The sequence below is a fragment of the Gopherus evgoodei genome, chromosome 10 (assembly GCF_007399415.2).
Source record: "Gopherus evgoodei ecotype Sinaloan lineage chromosome 10, rGopEvg1_v1.p, whole genome shotgun sequence".
NCBI lineage: Eukaryota > Metazoa > Chordata > Testudines > Testudinidae > Gopherus > Gopherus evgoodei.
Genome location: NC_044331.1, coordinates 4,311,074 through 4,332,132, shown reverse-complemented (window position 1 = coordinate 4,332,132; position 21,059 = coordinate 4,311,074). Strand labels below are relative to the sequence as shown.

Below are 21,059 nucleotides of genomic sequence, written 5' to 3'. Positions count from 1 at the left end.
TAACATAAATCATGACACAATATCCAGCTGTGAACATGTGATGGCTTCCTATGTGTATACAAGGATTATTTCAACATATACATACTTAGATTTGGTTCCACTCTGCAGCTTCACGCTCAGCCTATGTTACTGCTCCACAGCTGTGATGTAAGCTGTGATGACTTACGAGGAGAGGCTGAGGGAACTGGGCTTATTTAGTCTGCAGAAGAAAAGAGTGAGGGGGGATTTAATAGCAGCCTTCAACTACCTGAAGGTGGGGTGTTCCAAAGAGGATGGATCTTGACTGTTCTCAATGGTGGCAGAAGACAGAACAAGGAGCAATGGTCTCTAGTTGCAATGAGGGAGGTCTAGCTGGATATTAGGAAACACTATTTCACTAGGAGGGTCGTGAAGCACTGGAATGGGTTCCCTAGGGAGGCGGTGGAATCTCCTTCCTTAGAGGTTTTTAAGGTCAGGCTTGACAAAGCCCTGGCTGGGATGATTTAGTTGGAGATTGGTCCTGCTTTGAGCAGGGGGTTGGACTAGATGACCTCAAGGTCCCTTCCGACCCTGAGATTCTATGATCCTTCTAAAGTTGGTCATGTCTTTGTGCATCAAGCATACAAAACCAAATATGCCTTCATCCAAAAGAGCCAAATGCCATCCTTAGTTTCCTGTCCCCACATACCCCACCACACCTGGGTTGACTGCAAGACAAGACTCATAGACTCATAGACTCTAGGACTGGAAGGGACCTCGAGAGGTCATCGAGTCCAGTCCCCTGCCCTCATGGCAGGACCAAATACTGTCTAGACCTTTCCTAAAAGACATTTATCTAACCTACTCTTAAATATCTCCAGAGATGGAGATTCCACAACTTCCCTAGGCAATCTATTCCAGTGTTTAACTACCCTGACAGTTAGGAACTTTTTCCTAATGTCCAACCTAAATCTCCCTTGCTGCAGTTTAAGCCCATTGCTTCTTGTTCTATCATTGAAGGCTAAGGTGAACAAGTTTTCTCCCTCCTCCTGATGACACCCTTTTAGATACCTGAAAACTGCTATCATGTCCCCTCTCAGTCTTCTCTTTTCCAAACTAAACAAACCCAATTCCTTCAGCCTTCCTTCATAGGTCATGTTCTCAAGACCTTTAATCGTTCTTGTTGCTCTTCTCTGGACCCTCTCCAATTTCTCCACATCCTTCTTGAAATGCGGTGCCCAGAACTGGACACAATACTCCAGTTGAGGCCTAACCAGCGCAGAGTAAAGCGGAAGAATGACTTCTCGTGTCTTGTTTACAACACACCTGTTAATGCATCCCAGAATCACATTTGCTTTTTTTGCAACAGTATCACACTGTTGACTCATATTAAGCTTGTGGTCCACTATGACCCCTAGATCTCTTTCTGCCATACTCCTTCCTAGACAGTCTCTTCCCATTCTGTATGTGTGAAACTGATTGTTCCTTCCTAAGTGGAGCACTTTGCATTTATCTTTATTGAACTTCATCCTGTTTACCTCAGACCATTTCTCCAATTTGTCCAAATCATTTTGAATTTTGACCCTGTCCTCCAAAGCAGTTGCAATCCCTCCCAGTTTGGTATTGTCCGCAAACTTAATAAGTGTACTTTCTATGCCAACATCTAAATCGTTGATGAAGATATTGAACAGAGCCGGTCCCACAACAGACCCCTGCGGAACCCCACTTGTTATACCTTTCCAGCAGGATTGGGAGCCATTAATAACTACTCTCTGAGTACGGTTATCCAGCCAGTTATGCACCCACCTTATAGTAGCCCCATCTAAATTGTACTTTCCTAGTTTATCTATAAGAATATCATGTGAGACCGTATCAAATGCCTTACTAAAGTCTAGGTATATCACATCCACCGCTTCTCCCTTATCCACAAGGCTCGTTATCCTATCAAAGAATGCTATCAGATTAGTTTGACATGATTTGTTCTTTACAAATCCATGCTGGCTATTCCCTATCACCTTACCACCTTCCAAGTGTTTGCAGATGATTTCTTCAATTACTTGCTCCATTATCTTCCCTGGCACAGAAGTTAAACTAACTGGTCTGTAGTTTCCTGGGTTGTTTTTATTTCCCTTTTTATAGAGGGGCACTATATTTGCCCCCTTCCAGTTTTCTGGAATCTCCCCCGTCTCCCATGATTTCCCAAAGATAATAGCTAGAGGCTCAGATACCTCCTCTATTAACTCCTTGAGTATTCCAGGATGCATTTCATCAGGCCCTGGTGACTTGCAGGCATCTAACTTTTCTAAGTGATTTTTACTTGCTCTTTTTTTATTTTATCTTCTAAACCTACCCTCTTCCCGTAAGCATTCACTATACTAGACATTCCTTCAGACTTCTCAGTGAAGACCGAAACAAAGAAGTCATTAAGCATCTCTGCCATTTCCAAGTCTCCCGTTACTGTTTCCCCTCCTCACTGAGCAGTGGGCCTACCCTGTCCTTGGTCTTCCTCTTGCTTCTAATATATTGATAAAAAGTCTTCTTGTTTCCCTTTATTCCCATAGCTACTTTGAGCTCATTTTGTGCCTTTGCCTTTCTAATCTTGCCTCTGCATTCCTGTGTTATTTGCCTATATTCATCCTTTGTAATCTGACCTAGTTTCCATTTTTCATATGACGCCTTTTTATTTTGTAGGTCACGCAAGATCTCGTGGTTAAGCCATGGTGGTCTTTTGCCACATTTTCAATCTTTCCTAACCATCAGAATAGCTTGCTTTTGGGCCCTTAATAGCGTCCCTTTGAAAAACTGCCAACTCTCCTCAGCTGTTTTTCCCCTCAGTCTTGATTCCCATGGGACCTTGCCTATCAGCTCCCTGAGCTTACCAAAATCTGCCTTCCTGAAATCCATTGTCTCTATTTTGCTGTACTCCCTTCTACCCTTCCTTAGAATTGCAAACTCTATGATTTCATGATCACTGTCACCCAAGCTTCCTTCTACTTTCAAATTCTCAATGAGTTCCTCCCTATTTGTTAAAATCAACTCTAGAACAGCTTCCCCCCTAGTAGCTTTTTCAACTTTCTGAAATAAAAAGTTGTCTGCAATGCAGTCCAGGAACTTATTGGATAGTTTGTGCCCCGCGGTGTTATTTTCCCAACATATATCTGGATAGTTGAAGTCCCCCATCACCACCAAATCTTGGGCTTTGGATGATTTTATTAGTTGTTTGAAAAAAGCCTCATCCACCTCTTCCACCTGATTAGGTGGCCTGTAGTAGACTCCGAGCATGACATCACCCGTGTTTTTTACCCCTTTTAGCCTAACCCAGAGACTCTCAACACTTCCATCTCCTATGTCCATCTCCACCTCAGTCCAAGTGTGTACATTTTTAATATATAAGGCAACACCTCCTCCCTTTTTCCCCTGTCTATCCTTCCTGAGCAAACTATACCCATCCACACCAACATTCCAGTTGTGTGTATTATCCCACCAAGTTTCAGTAATGCCAACAATGTCATAGTTGTAGTTATTTATTAGCACTTCTAGACATACAGGACTGCCAGACCTAGGATACCATTGGACACTTTATAGGGAGTTAAACATTGACTCTTGCTATTTCAATTATTCTTTTGCTGCCTGTTTGAACAAACATCAGACTGTTTACCGCAGATGTCTGTATTTAAAGAGCTCTGTCATCACCAGCAGGTGTCACCATAGAATCTGGAGTGTACGTATAACGGAATAGTCAGGTTTAAATTTATTTGTGTGGCCTGCAGGCAAAGATCCAAAAATTTACAGTGTTCCATAAGTGGAGTCTAAAAATATAAAATAAAACCAAGTCTATAACTTGATCTCCTTAAAGAGTTTAAGCTGCAGACTTTAAAGTACATGTAAGCACAGTTTTAAGTATAGTGCCTATTGTCCAAATGTCAGAGCAACTTGATCTACCTATTTTCAAAGGCAAGTCTGCAGTAGTCTGAAAAAAACAGTAAGAAGTAATATCTCCGAAATGCAGCAAGTAACCACAAAATGCTGTCCAAAGTGAAAACCTCTCAGATCCACGTGCAAGGCATAGACACATGTTCCCTATTAGGCAAAGAAAGGCAGCGTCCTTGCAGCTTTCCTTAGATTATCAAGTAATTGTGCAATTAGAAAAAATAGCTACACATTCCCTCAGGATGTTTAGAAATGTTTACAGTATCACAAGTGATCCCAGTGCGGCTCTTAGCATCATATAGATGTGTGTGATTTAGTTAGCAACAGTAGCAAATTTTTACTAGCTGGTAGAAAGATTTCTTTTTGTTCTAAAGCTCAAAGTGGAGTCACAGTCCCCTTTGCTCCTGAGGTAGACTGTGCATGGAAAGCTGGCAAGTCTAATTTCAGCAAAACTGACTACTGCAGGGACTCACTTTCTGTAATAACTGAACTTAAACTCCCAGGCATGTGGCCAACAGTAAGCAGAACTCTCTCCCCCCAGCCCCTCTGTAACTCAATACGGCTTATGCAGCCACGCACTGAACCATATGTGAAGGAAGGCTGCAAACTCACATCTTAAAATGAAACGAGAACCTAAAATCTTGGAACCCAGAGGTTATTTAGCCCCTGACACCTTCCCCATGCCCAGCCCCCTTTTGTGCTGCTGAATACAAGCTGACTGTACAACCCCAAACTTAGCACCGGCTTAGAGACTTCATTTTTGGTTTAAAATATTTTTCCTCCTTAAGGAAAAAAGAAAAAGATACAAACTAATCCCACATGCAACTGTAACCCAGATGAGGAGTCGAGAGTGCTCTACCGAAAAGAGTTCTCTCGCCTTCATTCCCAGTCACCCCTCAGGAGCCGAGCGAAAGATTCTATCCCCTTCCACGTCCTGGAGGAAAATCCCCTCGTTTACCCTTCCCCAGTTACGTAGCCCTTTCACTAACTGACCAATGGCCCTATTAAACGGTGCCTTTCTCTGGCTCCTTTTCTTTTGATTGCCAACATAAGCAAAAAGCCATTTCCCCCCTTTTTAAAGCTGCCTGCTGCCCTCGGTGCCTTCAGCCCTGAGAAAAGCTTTCCAGAGTTCAGCAGCTGGTAGAGAGGAGAGGGAGCTTACCTGGTAGGAGGCTGAGAGCCCAGGCTACAAAGATCCCTCTGTAGAAGTCCATGTGAGTGCTAGAGGCGTCTGGTACCCTACCCCTACCACCCGCTTGAGGCACCGAGCCAGAGTGGTAGCCTTACTCTGAAAAAAGCTTCCACTTATCCCCAGCCTTTCCCAGCTCCCTGCCAGAAGCTGCTCATTGGGAAGGAGTGGGAGGGACAAGTTAACTTGTAGGAGGTACAGCACAAGAGGACTGAAGAGAGGACATGCTTTGCAGAGAGTCCACCCTGACTGCCTGTCCTGCCAGGGCCCCTCTCCCCCAGATTTCACACTCAGATGCCCCAGCTTGGGCAGCATCGAGAGACAGGCAATGGCATGCATTGAGAGACATGCCTTCCATGGCAAGGAAAGATTTTTTCTTCCTACACAGAATAATCGTTTCCGATGACAAAATAATGTAGCTGAAGCCGAGATCAGTGCCGGCTCTTGACCCTGCTGGCCGCTGGCGAGTTACACCAGGGTTCAGTCTGAGCCATTGCATTTACCATCTGCTAAGATCTATTCTAATTATGCTTCCTGGTAAGTAGGAGAGAGAACAGTGTGCTTGAGTGCCAGGACTTAGCAGGGAATTGTTCCTGAGGAACTGACCTGGCTGTACCTGGAACAGTGCAGGTCTCTATTGCAAATGCCTGCCTGAGGAGTGGTCAGGCTAAGTTTTGCCTTTTTTCATGTCCTCTGTATATATAAATATCTCCTGTCTGTGTGTTCCAGTCTATGCATCCGAAGAAGTGGGCTGTAGCCCACGAAAGCTGATGCTCAACTAAATGTGTTAGTCTCTAAGGTGCCACAAGTTCTCCTGTTCTTTTTGCGGATACAGACTAACACGGCCGCTACTCTGAATTTTGTCTCATTGTTATTCAGCACTTTTGCTACAGCCTAAAGTTTGTGCTTGCCTCCCAGCCAGGCACCTAGAAAAACATAGCCTGGAAGCTCACAGGGGACCAGGGAGAAATAAAGGCTTCACAATTGTCCAATGGCAATGATCGTTCCCCTACCCTCCGAGATGAATCCCCCAAGACCTGATTGTCCCCTCAGCTGTGCACAAAGTGCTGCTTCGCTTGGTCACCATCAGCCCAGTAACGACTGTGCGGATCTAAATTATCTACAGCAGTTCAGCAGTGCCTGTTGCACCTGAGTTGCATTCAGCAGCCAAGCACAGCAAAATCCAAAGGCTGCTCTGCTCCCTGACCACCTCCCACAGGGTTGGAAGAGCTGGTCATTTTGGTGTGGAAGAAGTCATGATGACTGTGGCGTTGGCTTTATCGAGAAAGACAGCCTCACTGTTTGATCTGAACACAGCTAAACTCAGGGTCAATCTAATCTCCCTTGGCATGGAGTTCCACAGCGGTGGTCCCACCACCCATCACTAGAGAGTATTATCTTGGTTCTCTTTGCTCTACACAGAAGATGGAGCTATAACTATATAGGTGTCAAGTATCAGAGGGTAGCCGTGTTAGTCTGGATCTGTAAAAGCAGCAAAGAATCCTGGGGCACCTTATAGACTAACAGACGTTTTGGAGCATGAGCTTTCATGCATCTGACATGAAGCAGCTTTCATGCAAATGACATGCATCTGAGGAAGTGGGTATTCACCCACGAAAGCTCATGCTCCAAAACGTCTGTTAGTCTATAAGGTGCCACAGGATTCTTTGCAACTATATAGGTAACATTCATAGGCAGTCAGGTCCCAACCCAGTAAGGGGCTTTTATATTAAGACTTAGACTTGAAGTGCCAGATTGTCAGCCAGTGTAAATCAGTGTCGCTCTGATTTATAACAGCTTTGGATCTGGCCTTGCATTCAGATTAGACATGAATACAAAGCAGTGGGGTTTGTGGTAAGATCATGTCAGCTCTTCTTGTTGCTGCTGCTCCTACATGCTTTTCGCCTTTCTGTACAAATAAATAGATAACAAAAATATCTCATGTACGTGAGATTTGATCCCAGAGGCCTTCTCCTCAAACGTCTTGGAACCCAACACTTTGGCTGCAAAAGGAAGCCCTGCAGAATCTAGCTACCAGAATTACCATTTGCACGGTGGGATCTCTGTTAAAGCACAATGCCAGCCAGCAGAACGCGTCGTGGTGCTGACAAACGAGATTGTGAAAGGGATGTTCCACGCATAGAAAGTTAGTCCTTATAATCAGAAGATGGAGAGGACAAGGCCTAAATAATTCCCTCCTTCCTCTGAATAAAACAACCACCACCTTTTGAAATTAGTCCAAATGTCAGACCTTATCTCTGTCTATTGGCTATTTTTCAAACTGGGTACAGGATCTTAAGAAAGAAGTTAAGCTCTGATCCAGACATTCTTGGATGAAGCAGAACATTTGGGAGAGTTGATTTCTTTCCACTTTTTTCCACAGAAAATGCACGTTTGGGGACTCTAGATTGGAGAGAATGTTTGACCCGAGATCAAAGCAGCAGCAGAATCCAAAACATTTCAAATGTGTGCATGCTCTTCTAATTTGTTAGTGTCCAGTTCTTTCTAGGGGCTAAATGCTTTGATAAAATTAAGCATTGTCAGTTTTCTTCCTGAATTTCCCACCTGCCTCTCCCCATGTCAGTTCTAGACCAAAAATCAGAATTTCAAGGGAGGTCAACAGCTGAGGGGAAACAACGCTTTTCTTTTTGTAGTATATGATTTTTGTTATCACTATTTTTGGGGTGTAACAAACAGAGGAAAGTATTAAAATACATAATTATACACAAGTACATAGTGTGACAAAGTTCCTCCTCTACCTTGGTGGGTCCTGCACTTATTGGCAGATTTGCTCACCTCAGTGATCTTCCCCACAGCCTGGATCAACTCCTCCTGTGTCTGATCAGGAGTTGGGAGGTTTGGGGGGAACCCGGACCAGCCCTCTACTCCGGGTTCCAGCCCAGGGCCCTGTGGATTGCAGCTGTCTATAGTACCTCCTGTAACAGCTACATGACAGCTACAAGTCCCTGGGCTACTTCCCCATGGGCTCCTCCAAACACCTTCTTTATCCTCACCACAGGACCTTCCTCCTGCTGTCTGATAACGCTTGTCCTCCTCAATCCTCCAGCAGTATACTCTCTCACTCTCAGCTCCTTGTGCCTCTTGCTCCCAGCTCCTCACACGCACTTCTCCTCTGGCTCCTCCCTGCCTGACTGGAGTGAGCTCCTTTTTAAACCCAGGTGCCCCGATTAGCCTGCCTTGATTGGCTGCAGGTGTTCTAATCAGCCTGTCTGCCTTAATTGGTTCTAGCAGGTTCCTGATTACTCTAGTGCAGCCCCTGCTCTGGTCACTCAGGGAACAGAAAATTACTCAGCCAGTGACCAGTATATTTGCCCTCTACCAGACTCCTGTAACTACCTCACCCTCACATCCCGCCCCGATACCAAATGGCGGGACCTCCTGCCACCTCTTGAGGGTGAGAAGGCCTGCCAGGGATGTCAGTTGGTGACTCCTTCATGGGGCCATGAGCACGGGCGTGTACTTGGCACGGTTCACCCCTGTCCCTAACACCTGCCCTTTTTGTGGGGTGACAGAGATCCTGGCGCACATTTATTTGGAGTGCACCAGATTGCAACCCCTTTTCCAGCTCCTCTTGAATATTTTCTTGCATTTTTGGTTGCACTTTTCCCCTCACCTTTTTATCTACACGCTCCCCATCCATGGCCCCACAAAGTCGCGGGATCTCCTTCTCAACCTCCTCTTGGCTCTAGCCAAACTGGCCATCTACAACACCAGGGAGAGGAGGTTGGCTGACGGGATTTCCTGCGACTGTAGGGCCTATTTCCATTCCTCCGTCTGTTCATGCATCTGAGCAGAGTTCCTCTGGGTGGCGTCCACTGGCTCCCTTGACACTTTCGAGGAGCAGTGGGCGTTGTCCGGGGTTCTCTGCTCAGTGTCCCCACCAGGTTCCCTTCGTTTAGCCCTATGACCTCACTCCCAATCCTGTTTTTTCATTAGTTGTCCCACGTAATTACTTGGTGTCCCTAACCTGTGGGTCCTCCCCTTAGGCTGGGGGAAGGTCCTTTAGTAGTGGGCAGGCTTCGCCCACCCACCTCCTGGATACCAATAGGACCAGACTCCTCTACCCCACTGGCATGGTCTGTCACAATAGGAAATTTAACCACGGACTAACTAAAGTACAGAAGACAATGGTGGATAAGAGGTATTCAATTTAAATAAAAAATGCAACATTACAACCCATGATCCCAGTAAGGGTCTAAGAACAGCATATGTTGTGGTTTAGATTCATGTATATTAGACTCAGGTCAGTAAAATGCTCCACAGTAAATCCCCAGTTCTGCAAAGACTTACACACATGCTTAATTTTACACACTGTGAAGTCAGCGGGATTATACACAGCAAGTAAAGTAAAGTATGTGTCTAAGTTGAAGGATGTCCCATATTTTACTCAACAAGATGCTCAGAAAAGGAAGATGGGTTACCACTGAGCAGCAACAAAAATCCCCCTGGGAACTTCACTGTTACCAACCAGCAAACCTATGGATTTAATCAGTTGTATGGAAAAACTGCAAATCATATCACACTACTTTGTATTCTGCAGTGTAGTTGTAGCCGTGTTGGTCCCAAGGTATTAGAGAGACAAGGTGGATGAGGTGATATCTTTTACAGGCCCATCTTTTGTTGGGGAGGGAGACAAGCTTTCGAGCCACACAGGACCTGAAGAACCGTTCCGTGTGACTTGAAAGCTTCTCTCTCTCTCCCCAACAGAAGTTGGTCCAATGAAAGATATTACCTTACCAGCCTTGTCTCTCTACTTTGTATTTTGAACACTTCCCAAAAGGTTTGAATAAACACAAAGGAGTTTTTAAAAAACAATACCCTTTGATTATTACTGGCTAGAACGGCAAAATTAACTGAGAAATTCCTTCTAAGTTGCAGCTTTTGGGCTCTTCAGTGGATTGAAATCTGCCTGTTTACAAGAAGTTTGGCCCCAAATATCTGAAAAGCTGCAGTCATGCTTCGGTTTCAAAGCCACTAGAATGTGTGCATCCCCATAAACCTCGGAGTGGTGCAGCAAATGTGTACCGGAAGTCAAAGCAGTCTGATGAGACTCACAATCCTTACTCCCATTGAGTAATGACTTACTCCAGGAATAGTCCCACTGAAATCAATGGGACTACTTGCAGAGTAGAGTATTCCGCACTGCAAGAGTGGCAGAATCTGGCCCAAATTGAGAGAGGGCATTAATCTCAATGAACCATAACTTCCTCCTAGGTCTTTCCCTGTACCACCATTTAACTGAACCTGTTTCACCTGTACTCCCAGAAACATGAAGCTCAGTTCTGAACCCCTCCCGGGTACAAAGCTAGACAGCCATAGTGCAATATGGCCTGGGCAGCGTTTCTCCACCTCCCACCGGAGTCAGGTCTTTTCAAAACTGGAAGGCTGTTTGAGAGATCTGGAATTTGCTTCCAACGACTGGATAAATGGAGTGGTAATGTACTGGCTGTAAACTGTGGCTTTCAGATGAGAAGTAATTAATTGCTGTCATCATCTAAACTCTCATGCCACCAGCTCCACGCTGCCAGCATCTTGCATGGTAAGAGTCTGCAGACTACATGACAGCCAAGTATAGGAATGTTCCCTCGAGTACTTTCTCCAGAAATGATAGCTGTGACCTGCCATGACTCTAGCAGATGTGGTTTGCTTTCAGTGTTTACACAAAGTGTGTTTTCAGTGAATGCTGTTATTAACCGAGGAGCAAGTCCATTTGTGGAAGGTGATGGACATTTGAGAGGTTTTCAGGAACGGCTTTCATTGTAAGATGTTGCTGCCTCGGGGGCAGAGGCAGTTTCTGACACTGATAGTGGTGAATACTATTAGTTCAAAAGGAGAGACTACAAAGTCTAACTAAAGCCTCCAGAAAGTAACCATGACCTATGCTAGCACTGCATAGCAGCTATGAATGTCCCATCTGGGAGATATCTACGTAAAAAGCCCCTCATTCATGCATTGTTAAAATATACAGAATTACACACACACATCCTAGGACATGACTCTGGTCAATGAAATCTTAATTATGACCAGGCCTGAGAGAGGGAGAAATACAGCAGAATAAATAACACCCAGAAAGAAGAGCAATCTTTTCCCCATTCCTTCCAGTAAAGCAGAGTGAGGTGGGTAGAGTTGGATCTTATAGATATGATCAAAACCATAGATAGAAAAAGATGGGCCCAAGCCACAAAGTTTGCCACTGTAACCAGATCTGAACTTTGGGGGGTTTCAAATCCAGGATTTTGATTCCAGATCATCTTGAGTTAGAAAATATTAAAATAGCCTAGCAACATTTTGTTCTGACTTAGTTATGGCTACTGGAGAATCTCAAAGTACGTGGAGACATCAGTTAATCCTCGCAGTTAGGTACATTCTATGATACGGATGGGTAAACAGAGCACATAGAAGTTAATGGCCATACTTTGCCCCAGGCAGCACAGCTGTGCAGGATGCAATGGGGAGAAGACCCTCCCTAAACGGACTACCTGGACTTTGGTCCAGCATGCAAGAGTGAATGGGCACTGTGCACCCACTACTCTTTTCCTGCTGGGAGCGAGTGGGTAGAGCCCAAGCACCAGTCCAGGCAACTGAGCGAGCGTAGGTGGTATCATAATTTATTGCCGACACAGGCTATAGGAAGTGGGGTGCAGGCAGGAGACTGTGGCTCTTTAATATTCAGTCCTTGCTTCAGATGGCCCTGGGGTGGGACAGCAATACACTGCTGTGTCTTTGTGACACAATTTAGGCAGAAGTGACTTCCCCAAGGTCCCAAAGCTAGTCCAAGTCCAATCCAGGAAGAAAACCAACAACTTTCAGTCCCCTGTGTGAATCACTAGCCAATACTCCTTGTCAACCAGGTTCTTCCAAATCTAGTACAAATTTTCCATCCAAATTCAGATTCTGTTTGGACAACTTAGCTGTACTAAAGAAATGTCTTCATAATCGCTCTACGGTACTCACTGGGGGAGCAAGGTGACACATGCAGAAAGAAACTTGGGCAGGTACTTTCAGGTACATCAGTTGTCATGAGGGGAAAGGCAGGGTTTGTAGCCTGTGACAGCAAACTGCCCAACTTCACTATTTGTGTAACCCCACACAGCAAACAGTGGGCGTATTAACGTGAACTCTCCGGCCAACAAAACCCCCACGACAAGATTGTCTAATGTACAACATGGAAGCACTTGGAAACTTTCAAAGATTGATTTGGCCCTGCCTCAGTGCAAAGGGCTGGACTTGTTGACTTCCAAGGTCTTTTCCAGCCCTATATTTCTATGATTCTGTTGCAAATACATTACCAGACCCTATTTAGAAATATTAATCCTATTCATTTTGCTAAGCAATCTGGGTCAGACTCCACTAATGATTTTATTTGTTTTCTCATAATGAGCTTCTGCAGAAGGTACTGACTTTTCCAGCCACTTGTTCTCAGTGAATCATTTCCAGTGGGGAAAAAATAGAGTAATAATCAATATAACATTTTCCCTGTGTATTAACATGTAAGAGTTGCCAAGATTACTAAACAGCCATCCTCTGTATTTCTGGAACCTCTCAAACAAAGTTGGCAATACCTAAGAGTTCAATAAATGCAGTAAATCATGATAGAATACTAAAAATTTGACAAGTATATTGGTAATTCTGCACCTGGCATCCTGCATGACATGCCCATTGACGGACTGGACTGCATTCCAGTTCCCAGAGTCTGCCTAACTATCCACTGGTGCCAGAGTGCCACATGCATTGCTTTCAGGAGAGAGGAAAAATCCAGCACTTCCCCAGAGTTCACATCATACTCATTAATGATGCGAACACTCTATGGAAAACTCAGATAATAGCTAAGCTTTGGGATAATTGCCTCTAGAAAGTGAGCAGTGGAAGCAGAAACAGAAATTTCCAGGGTCTCCCATGGTTTAAAGTGGCTGCAGTTGCAGGGAATTCCAAATAGAGAAGAGCTAAGAAAAGGGGCTGAAAAAACCCTTTCACTTTGGCCCGATATAAATGACTCAAAAAGGTTGCTGCAGATCATTCTGTTCTTGGAGTGACAATTCCTACCTCACAAGAGTCACAGTTTCACAAATGGGGGTCTAGATTCACAGATGTTCTGGGGAGCCCCATCTGATACGGACTTCTTAGCAACCCTCTACCTCCAGTCTTCTCATAAGGGTGGTGCCCCACCCTCTCAACCTGATGTTCTGGAACTTGGGGAAAGTGACATGTGGCAAAAGGAACTATGGAATTCTGTCACTCTACCAACCTGGAACTTTTTGAGAGAGGAGGAAGGTTGGAAAAGTTACAGAGGGGAATGCCCAAGTAAAGAATGCCCACTCCCGCGGACATTACTTAATGTATTGAACCCTACAGCAAAAAGGGAAATCAAAAGAGAAAAGGGGGAAAAAGTAAAAGATACTTCACAATTTTTTAAAAAGAAAATAACTATTATTCCATTTTGTGTGCAATGAGACAGAAATAAATTGACATTTTTTCATAAATCCGCCCTCCCCCACTCCCACAACTTTGCAGCTCTAATAACTTGAATGGGAATGTAAGTACCATGTGATCAGGCCTGATCATACCATACTCTAGTCCCAGGGTCGGCAAGCTGTGGGAAGTGGTGTGCCAAGTCTTCATTAATTTAAGGTTCCGCATGCCAGTAAAAGGTTTCGCGTGCCAGACTGGCAGCACGCCAGACTGAACCCCAGTCCCAGCTGCAGACCCTGCTCAGCCCACTGCCAGCCCAGCTTCCATTCATCCAGTCCAGCAGTAGGCTGAGCGGGGCCGGCGGCCGGGACCCCGGCTGGCAGCAGTGTGCCACTAGAATGGGCCCACATGCTGCCTTTGTCACACATCTGCAGGTTGCTGACCCCTGCTCTAATCTGTCACCAAAAGTTACTGCAGGTGAGCAATTCTGTAAGCCTTTTCTCTTATTATACAGACTATTTCAACATCTGAGGATGCCACGTTATCTCATGTTTACCCCAATAACAGGGAAAGGATGGGAGATGGTTGTGTTGATCCTCATAGGTTTCGAGTTTAAAACCAGCTCTGAAGGCAAAGAGAATCTTTTTCTCAAATTGTTTAGGTAGAGCGGAGTGAAGAATTTGCTGTGAAGAATTTGCTTAGATAAATTTTGTCTCTTTTTCTGCTTGTGAATTGGCTGTAAGAGACTTGCCAATCTCTGAAGTTTATCCACTATTCATAATGATTCATCAATTAATGCAGGATGTAATCTTATTTGGTAGATCTTCTGAAAAGCCAGTGTTTGCCTAGTTCACATTTTACAATGATTCATATGGCTATATTCTTATGAGTCTTTTTTGCTGTGTTATTAGAAATCACGTTTAGACATCTTAATATTACTGATCTTTGCATGAACTAGAAATGCCAGAAGTTCAAAGGAAAATAAAGCTTCATTGTGATAATATTGATGTAATACTTTCAAAATGTAAACAGCTGTTAACTGGAATGATCTATGGGGAAACAAGGGAAGGAAATAATGACAAAGGAGGGACCTGAAAACAAAAGCACTTCAGAAATTCTGAGCGGTTATGGTGACGTTGCACTCTTCTCTTCTGGAAAATTAAACGGCATAGGTTATCCTGGGTTAAAGAAATCTGAAAAAGAAGCTTTTCATTGCTAGTCATCCGATGTGATTAATCCTGCAGGAGAAAAGAGCTGGTGCAAATTAAGAACTATCTTCCCATTTTATATCTGGATCGTTGTCCTAGTCAGTGCTCTATTTAATCCAGGCCAGATAGAAATTTTCAATTTTTTTTCACTACAGTGGAGCCAAATTTGAGCTGAACACATCTCCCCAGTGACTGGGGTTAGATTTATGCATGTTCATATGAGAGCAAGGAGAAGATGCAGCCATCGAAAGGATACACTCTCCCTCTGCCAAAGTTTAGTATTTAAACAGAAAGAGCAGATTTTTTTTTAACATCGCAGCAGTTGATTATGATTCTTAGTGAAAAAGCAGCAGCAATGCTGGAGAGTCTCAAAGTTTTAATACATTTTGGAGGAAAGTTTGTGAGCTATAGCAATGTTTCCTTGTAGGAAATGAAGATAGATAGGATATAAATATCTCCAGCAGAAATAACTGATTGTGGAAAGAAACAATTGATCCCATAACAAAAACCATCAGACTAGGAAAAGCTTTGCCACTTTTTTTTGGCTTTGTAAAAGCAATTACAGTGATAGTACAATTTATTTCTTGTACAACAGAGTGAAAAAGATGGGGTGGGGGGACGGGTGGTTCCTCTCTAACAAAAGCTAGCTATATTGATGGCAGAATACACATGTACTATCATATACTTCCTGTGAACCTTGTGTATATTTCTTTCTTTCCATACTGGACTGCCACATCTGGTAGAGGTTTTTAGATTTGAACAACAGATTATGCTTCTGATTTATTCTGCTGCTACATTTCCAAACTCATATATTCTGCTGATTTCATTCAAGCTACAACCGTCAGTATCCATCTATTGTCTCTTGTTAGATGGTAAGCACCATGGGGCAGGGACTGTCATTTTTGTTCTGTGTTTGTACAGGGCCTTGCACAATGGGTTCCTGGTCCTTGACTAGGGCTACCAGGTGCTCCAGTAATGCAAAGAATACTTGCAAAGTAGTTCTGCAGTAGCGGCTCCATCCGTTACTTACATGCAATGCCCACCACAACCTCTTGGCCATACTATATGAGCTTCTGCCAATGCTCCCTTTTCCCTCCTTCCCTGTATAGTTGATGACTTCCTGCCCCCCCTGCATTCTCTACTCTCATGCCCTTTGTTCTTGTCAGCTCCTCAGGGGAGTTGCCCACTCCTGGTTCCCAGCAGGCTCCCAGAGGACAGGAATGAGAGGTTCTGTGCACATTGCAGGTGCTTTTTGGAGTCATTCCCCCAAGTTAATCATGAGCCTAATAAATTAACACACTTGGAGACTTTGCCATTGACTCCGTCCTTTAATGCCCACCAACAGCCAGAGATGTGCCAGAAATAAAACCTTGGCTCTAAACACCTCTGAACAAAGCTGATTGGAAAATGTTTTTTTTCCTCCTGCATAAAATTTAACTTGTATTTTTTTGAGGGGTGGGGGGGAGGTTGTTTTTGTCATTTTCTTGTTTTTGCAAGACCCAAAATTTTCAGCCAAACACTGAAACTTTTTGGCGGAAGATGAAGATTTTGGTCTTGACAAAAAAACCTCAAATTTTTCTGCAGAAAGCCAAAAGTTTTGGCAATAAATTTGGTTTTGTCAAAAGTCTAATTTTCCATTGGAAAAAAGTTTGATGAAAAGTTTTCAGCCCGCCCTTCTTCTGAGCTCTGAAAGGGTTAAGGGTTTGACCCCTAAATTCAACTGGCCATTCTCTCTTTAACAGGCTAAAAAAACATCCAAACTCCTTGGTGTTAAAAATTTGAATCCAAGTTTTGTGTCAGGCCTTGCCTACCTACCCACTATATTTCTGTTAAGAAAATACCAGAGCCTTAAAAAAACCTCGGTGAGTAGCCGAAAAGCACAGAGGCAGCAGAAAAATGAAAGTAACCCATCCAATTAGTTTGTTCCATCCTCCCTTGGTTGGGGGAGTCACATTGGTCATTTGTGAAATAGAAATCTAAGAAATTCGTAGATCTGAACCTGAACTGAAGGTTTCAGTTCCAGGCCAGAACAGGGCACCAGATCTCATCTGAAAGAAACAAAAATTTATGACACCAGCAGTTTACTTGGATTGTTTCTCCACAATAGCAGAAAACTCATGAGATTTCAGCATTGCCAAGGCTACACCAGACCCCATAAAGCTGGGGCTTATTTTAATTGCTTGACTCATCGTTCACTGCTAAAATAAATTGGCCTACGATACTGTTTACTAAAAAGTAAAGGAATGTTTCCTTTCTGCAAGAAATGTTCAGTAATTTATGTTAAATCTCTGTAGCTGAATTAGGTAGAATTGGTTTTCATCAAGGGAATGAATAATTAATTTATTGGAATTAAGTCGTGTGTAATCGAGTTACTATGCTAAAAAAACACCATGGGAAACATGCTGCATTCAGTTACATTGATGTAAAGCTGGAGTCTCTCTCTGTTGTAAGTGGAAAGGCTCTAGATTCACGCCAGTGTAACAGGGCAGAATTTGGCTTTATTTAATGCATTTACTAAGGAGTCAGTTTTGCAGCCGTTAATCCTGAATTCTCCCATTGGGGAGAATTAGGCTCTTAATGTATAATCACTAAAAATATGAATGACTCAATACCACCACACACAGCTTGCCGAATGGAAATCTACTTCAATAGACTTCCCTAGCAAAATAAAGGACTAATTTTAAGTCCCAAACTTTTGATTTATATACAGTGCCTCAGCCCTGACTCCCAGGTCAAACTTGCCTAGATTCGATCCAGAGCTGAACACAGACGCCCACCCCAGCCCATCCTGAGTTGGAAGAAAGCCCACTTTTATCAACCTCATGGATTTGCATGATCTTATTTTCCCTCCATTGCAAGATACTCAGAAGCTAGCAGAGGTCACAGAAGTTCATTGCACATTATTTCACACACACACTCACTTCTTTCCTAAACTCCAGGTTTTCCTCCTGCAGACACATCCTCACAATCGATGCTTGATATGCTGGATGCTTGTGTTCTTTGGGTTTTTAAAGCGTTAAACTAGGATACGGGGAAATGTAAAGAAACAGAGTCTAGGAACGAAAACAAAAAGGCTGCAGTAAATTAATACAGATGTCAGAAGGACTGGGATTTATTGTGGGGATCTTCTGTGAGGTATTTTAACCATCAGCTGCACCAGAAAAATGAAATCATCCTTCATCGTAAGGATTGCTTTCATAAAATGACAAACTAATCATATAGTAATCGGGAGGTAATGAGAGATTAGTGATGCAGGTGACTATGTAGGTGCTTCTCATGGAGTTAGCATCAATGGTGATTTAATGACAATTTTAGAAGTGGCTGTGCAATGCATCATATCTGTTAGCAAATCCTGTAGCTTGCTCGTGCTGAATGCAATTCAGTTATTGGATGTAGGGGAAGCCCCTCAGTCAGGAAAGCAACGCCTGGCACCAGGAGAGGAAAAACAGAAATATCATCCAAAATCCACCCGCAATAATTGGACTAGACTGGTCTATCCCGGGCTAATGGCGGCCTGCTGTTCATCTCTGCATATTGCGCTGTATGTTGAGATGGTTAGTCACGTGCAGACACTGATCCTACCAAATGAATTAAGAGTTGGTTTGTTGAGTGTTGATTCAGTAGCTCAGAGATGTGGTTGAACTGAAACCTTTTTTATGTTACTCTAAGCAGGGTCTGAATGAGCACCTGATTCCTAGTGACAAACTGAGGGGAAAGACTTCAGGAGCAGACTGTATCTGCATACACACACCTGTTCTGCCAAGGCAGTCAGCAGACAGAGCTGCTTAGCCAAAGTGATCAATTTTGGCTGGTCTTTGGGTTACAATTCACTTTAGCATGAAACGCAGGGGGAATGAAACGCTGTTACCCTTATTGCATGAGTAAAGGGCAGTCAAACTGCACTTAGCCTGCCTGGATTGAGGGGCTTACCCTAAACCGAACCTCACTTGCTAAGTAGGGCAGGAGGGATGCCCAATCACAGTGAAAACGAGAGGGGGTGGGGAAAGATGTTCCTATATGGTGGTGTGGACTCTGCCTAAAAAGAGTTCTAGACACTATTTGACCCTCTCATCTCCACAGTTTAAAGACAGAGCTGATCTGACTCAATTGAAAGTCCTTATCTCTGTTCAGTGATTACTAGAGCTGAAATCACCAATGAGCTGAGCCCTAGACCAAGTGTGCAGGCAGCGTTGCACTGAAAGAACAAAGAGGCAGCAGCTGAGAGGTGCCCCACACTCCCGTGAAATCACTAGGTGCTGGGTTAAGTGGGGGACCCTGGAAATGCTGCATTGCAGAAGTGGCAGCGCTGAATGACGGCAGAGACAATAGCATCAGCAGGTGCCCAGCGACGGTAGAGATAGTGTGGCAACAGCGGTGGCAAGCAGTGGTGGAGTACAGCGGTGGCAGCCGAGGAGACACTGCTCGGTGTGTGCCCCGCACCTCTTTGGAGGGGTGGGTGGCGAACCCACGTGAACACACTCTGAATTCTGGTCTTCGCTGACCCAGGACAACAAACTGTGAGCGAGACGCGGCGGAGAGAGAGGGGAGTGATGCATGAAAGGGACATTCCTTAGTCAGACTTTCACAGCACAAGGCAGGAAACAGAGGCAAAGGACACTGCCCAACATACTGTGGGGTGCGTGTTTGCTTCGAGGCACCAGCTTTCCGATGGTGGTTGCGGTGTTTTCCCACATGAATGCAGGATTCCCTTTCCCTGTTTCCCGGTTTCTTTTGTTCTGCACAGTCTCAGTGCTTTTGAGGGGGGAAGCACTTGCCTGGGGTGGGGGCTAGTTTTCCTAGATTAGTGGATGGTAGCTCAAGCTGGTTCTGCTTTGTCTTGTTAAGGGCAGAGTTTAATATCTGGGGATGTCTCTTGTGGTTGCTGGCTCCTGAAGGGTTATGTTACCCTAAAAATTCTAATAGCCCAGGCAAAAAGGAAATCAGATTCCAGACACTCTTAGGATGAGGTTTTAAAGCCAAAACCAACCTTCTTTGGCCCTTCAGCAGACGAACCCAAACCAATTACATACTCCATGAAAATATGAGTGAATAGTGCGGGAAAGCATTCACTAGTAGGATTGTGAATTCTGAATATTATTTTGATTTGGTGACATCCAGGTCCTTTTTTGTTCATTCTTCCAAACTATCCATGTGCGTGAAGCTTCACTGAGAGGACCGTAAACAGAATGAATTTGTTTAATCAAGAAATAAAATTGGTTGTGTGACTAAATTAAAGTACTTTACACTAGCCATTTAGAAAGATTAGATCAAATCAGAGAGCAAAAACAATACCACATGGCCTAGCTGAGTAATCACACAGCCTGAATTGCAAATTCTGGATACTGAATAATTGAATTCATTCTCAGTGTGAACAGTGCACAGATGAATTTTGTTCACATGAACTATTTGTCAAATTCATTTGCCATAGACACTATTTGCTCAAGGCCAGTCATGGGTGTCTGGCTTACTAGGTGTCGTTTGAGGTGCATTGGGAGCACTGTATCTCCATAGTCATCTAAGAAAGGAGTTGCAACGTTACATTAGCTGTCAACTCTGTGGACTAATTTACACAGCATGTTAGCACTTCTAATGGAAGGGAGCTCCTGCCACTCACCAGCCAACAAAATATCACTTTCCAGACCAAATCTTGCTGGATCAGTCATGAAGAACGGCCATTGAATTCGCCCCCGAAACTTTGTGACAGTTCAGACACGGCTCCAAGCTTTGCTGCTCAGATCATCTCTAATGAAAATGAAATGCAGCTGAATTACTCGTAAGAGCCAGTCCTCAACTTGTTTGATAATATGGACTTTTCCCACCACAACTCATTTTGAGGGTTAAGCTAAATACTCAATGACTATCCCAGAACTGTCCAGTAGTTTGGAATTTTTTAAGGAGAGTGAAATTGGTCAGGATTCAACACATGATCTCACTGTACAAAAATGCCATGTTCCGGAGATTATCAATTTAATATGAAGCCAGGAAATGGTGGCTCTTTAGCTGTGCAAGTAGCAAACCAAATGTCCACAGCAGGAGCACTCTAGGAATACAAAATGGAAACAAATCCCAAGTGTACAGTAAATAGAAGCGCCTCCTTACGGAATTCTGTATTCTGTTGAGCATGGACAAAGGTGCATTTATTTCCATTGTACCATTATGATGCTAGAAGTCCGTGCTAAGCTCCCATGCTTTTCAGTCAGCTGTCACAGCACCAATGAATGTTGGCATTGCCGTGGTCAGACAGCATATTTCTGCAGCCTTCAGATGTATGTCTGTCTTTACCACGTGCTAGCTTCATGGCGTCTCCTTTAGCCTTTGCTCACACTGATGGTGCAGGGGAGTGG

General features: G+C 43.9%; 1 protein-coding gene across 5 annotated transcripts in view; it reads right to left on the bottom strand.

Annotated features, from left to right (window-relative positions):
* ITGA11 (integrin subunit alpha 11) overlaps positions 1-21,059 on the bottom strand; it is a 193,928-nt gene that overhangs the window by 150,922 nt on the left and 21,947 nt on the right. For 4 of the 5 annotated variants that reach the window (XM_030578859.1, XM_030578854.1, XM_030578858.1 and 1 more), the window contains exon 1: positions 5,051-5,144. The exons of the other annotated variant lie outside the window; for it this stretch is intronic. In XM_030578859.1, coding sequence (XP_030434719.1) covers positions 5,051-5,102 — 52 coding nt within the window. In that variant the 5' untranslated portion in view covers positions 5,103-5,144. Of the gene's footprint in view, positions 1-5,050; positions 5,145-21,059 lie in introns of those variants that run through there. 5 annotated transcript variants of the gene reach the window in all.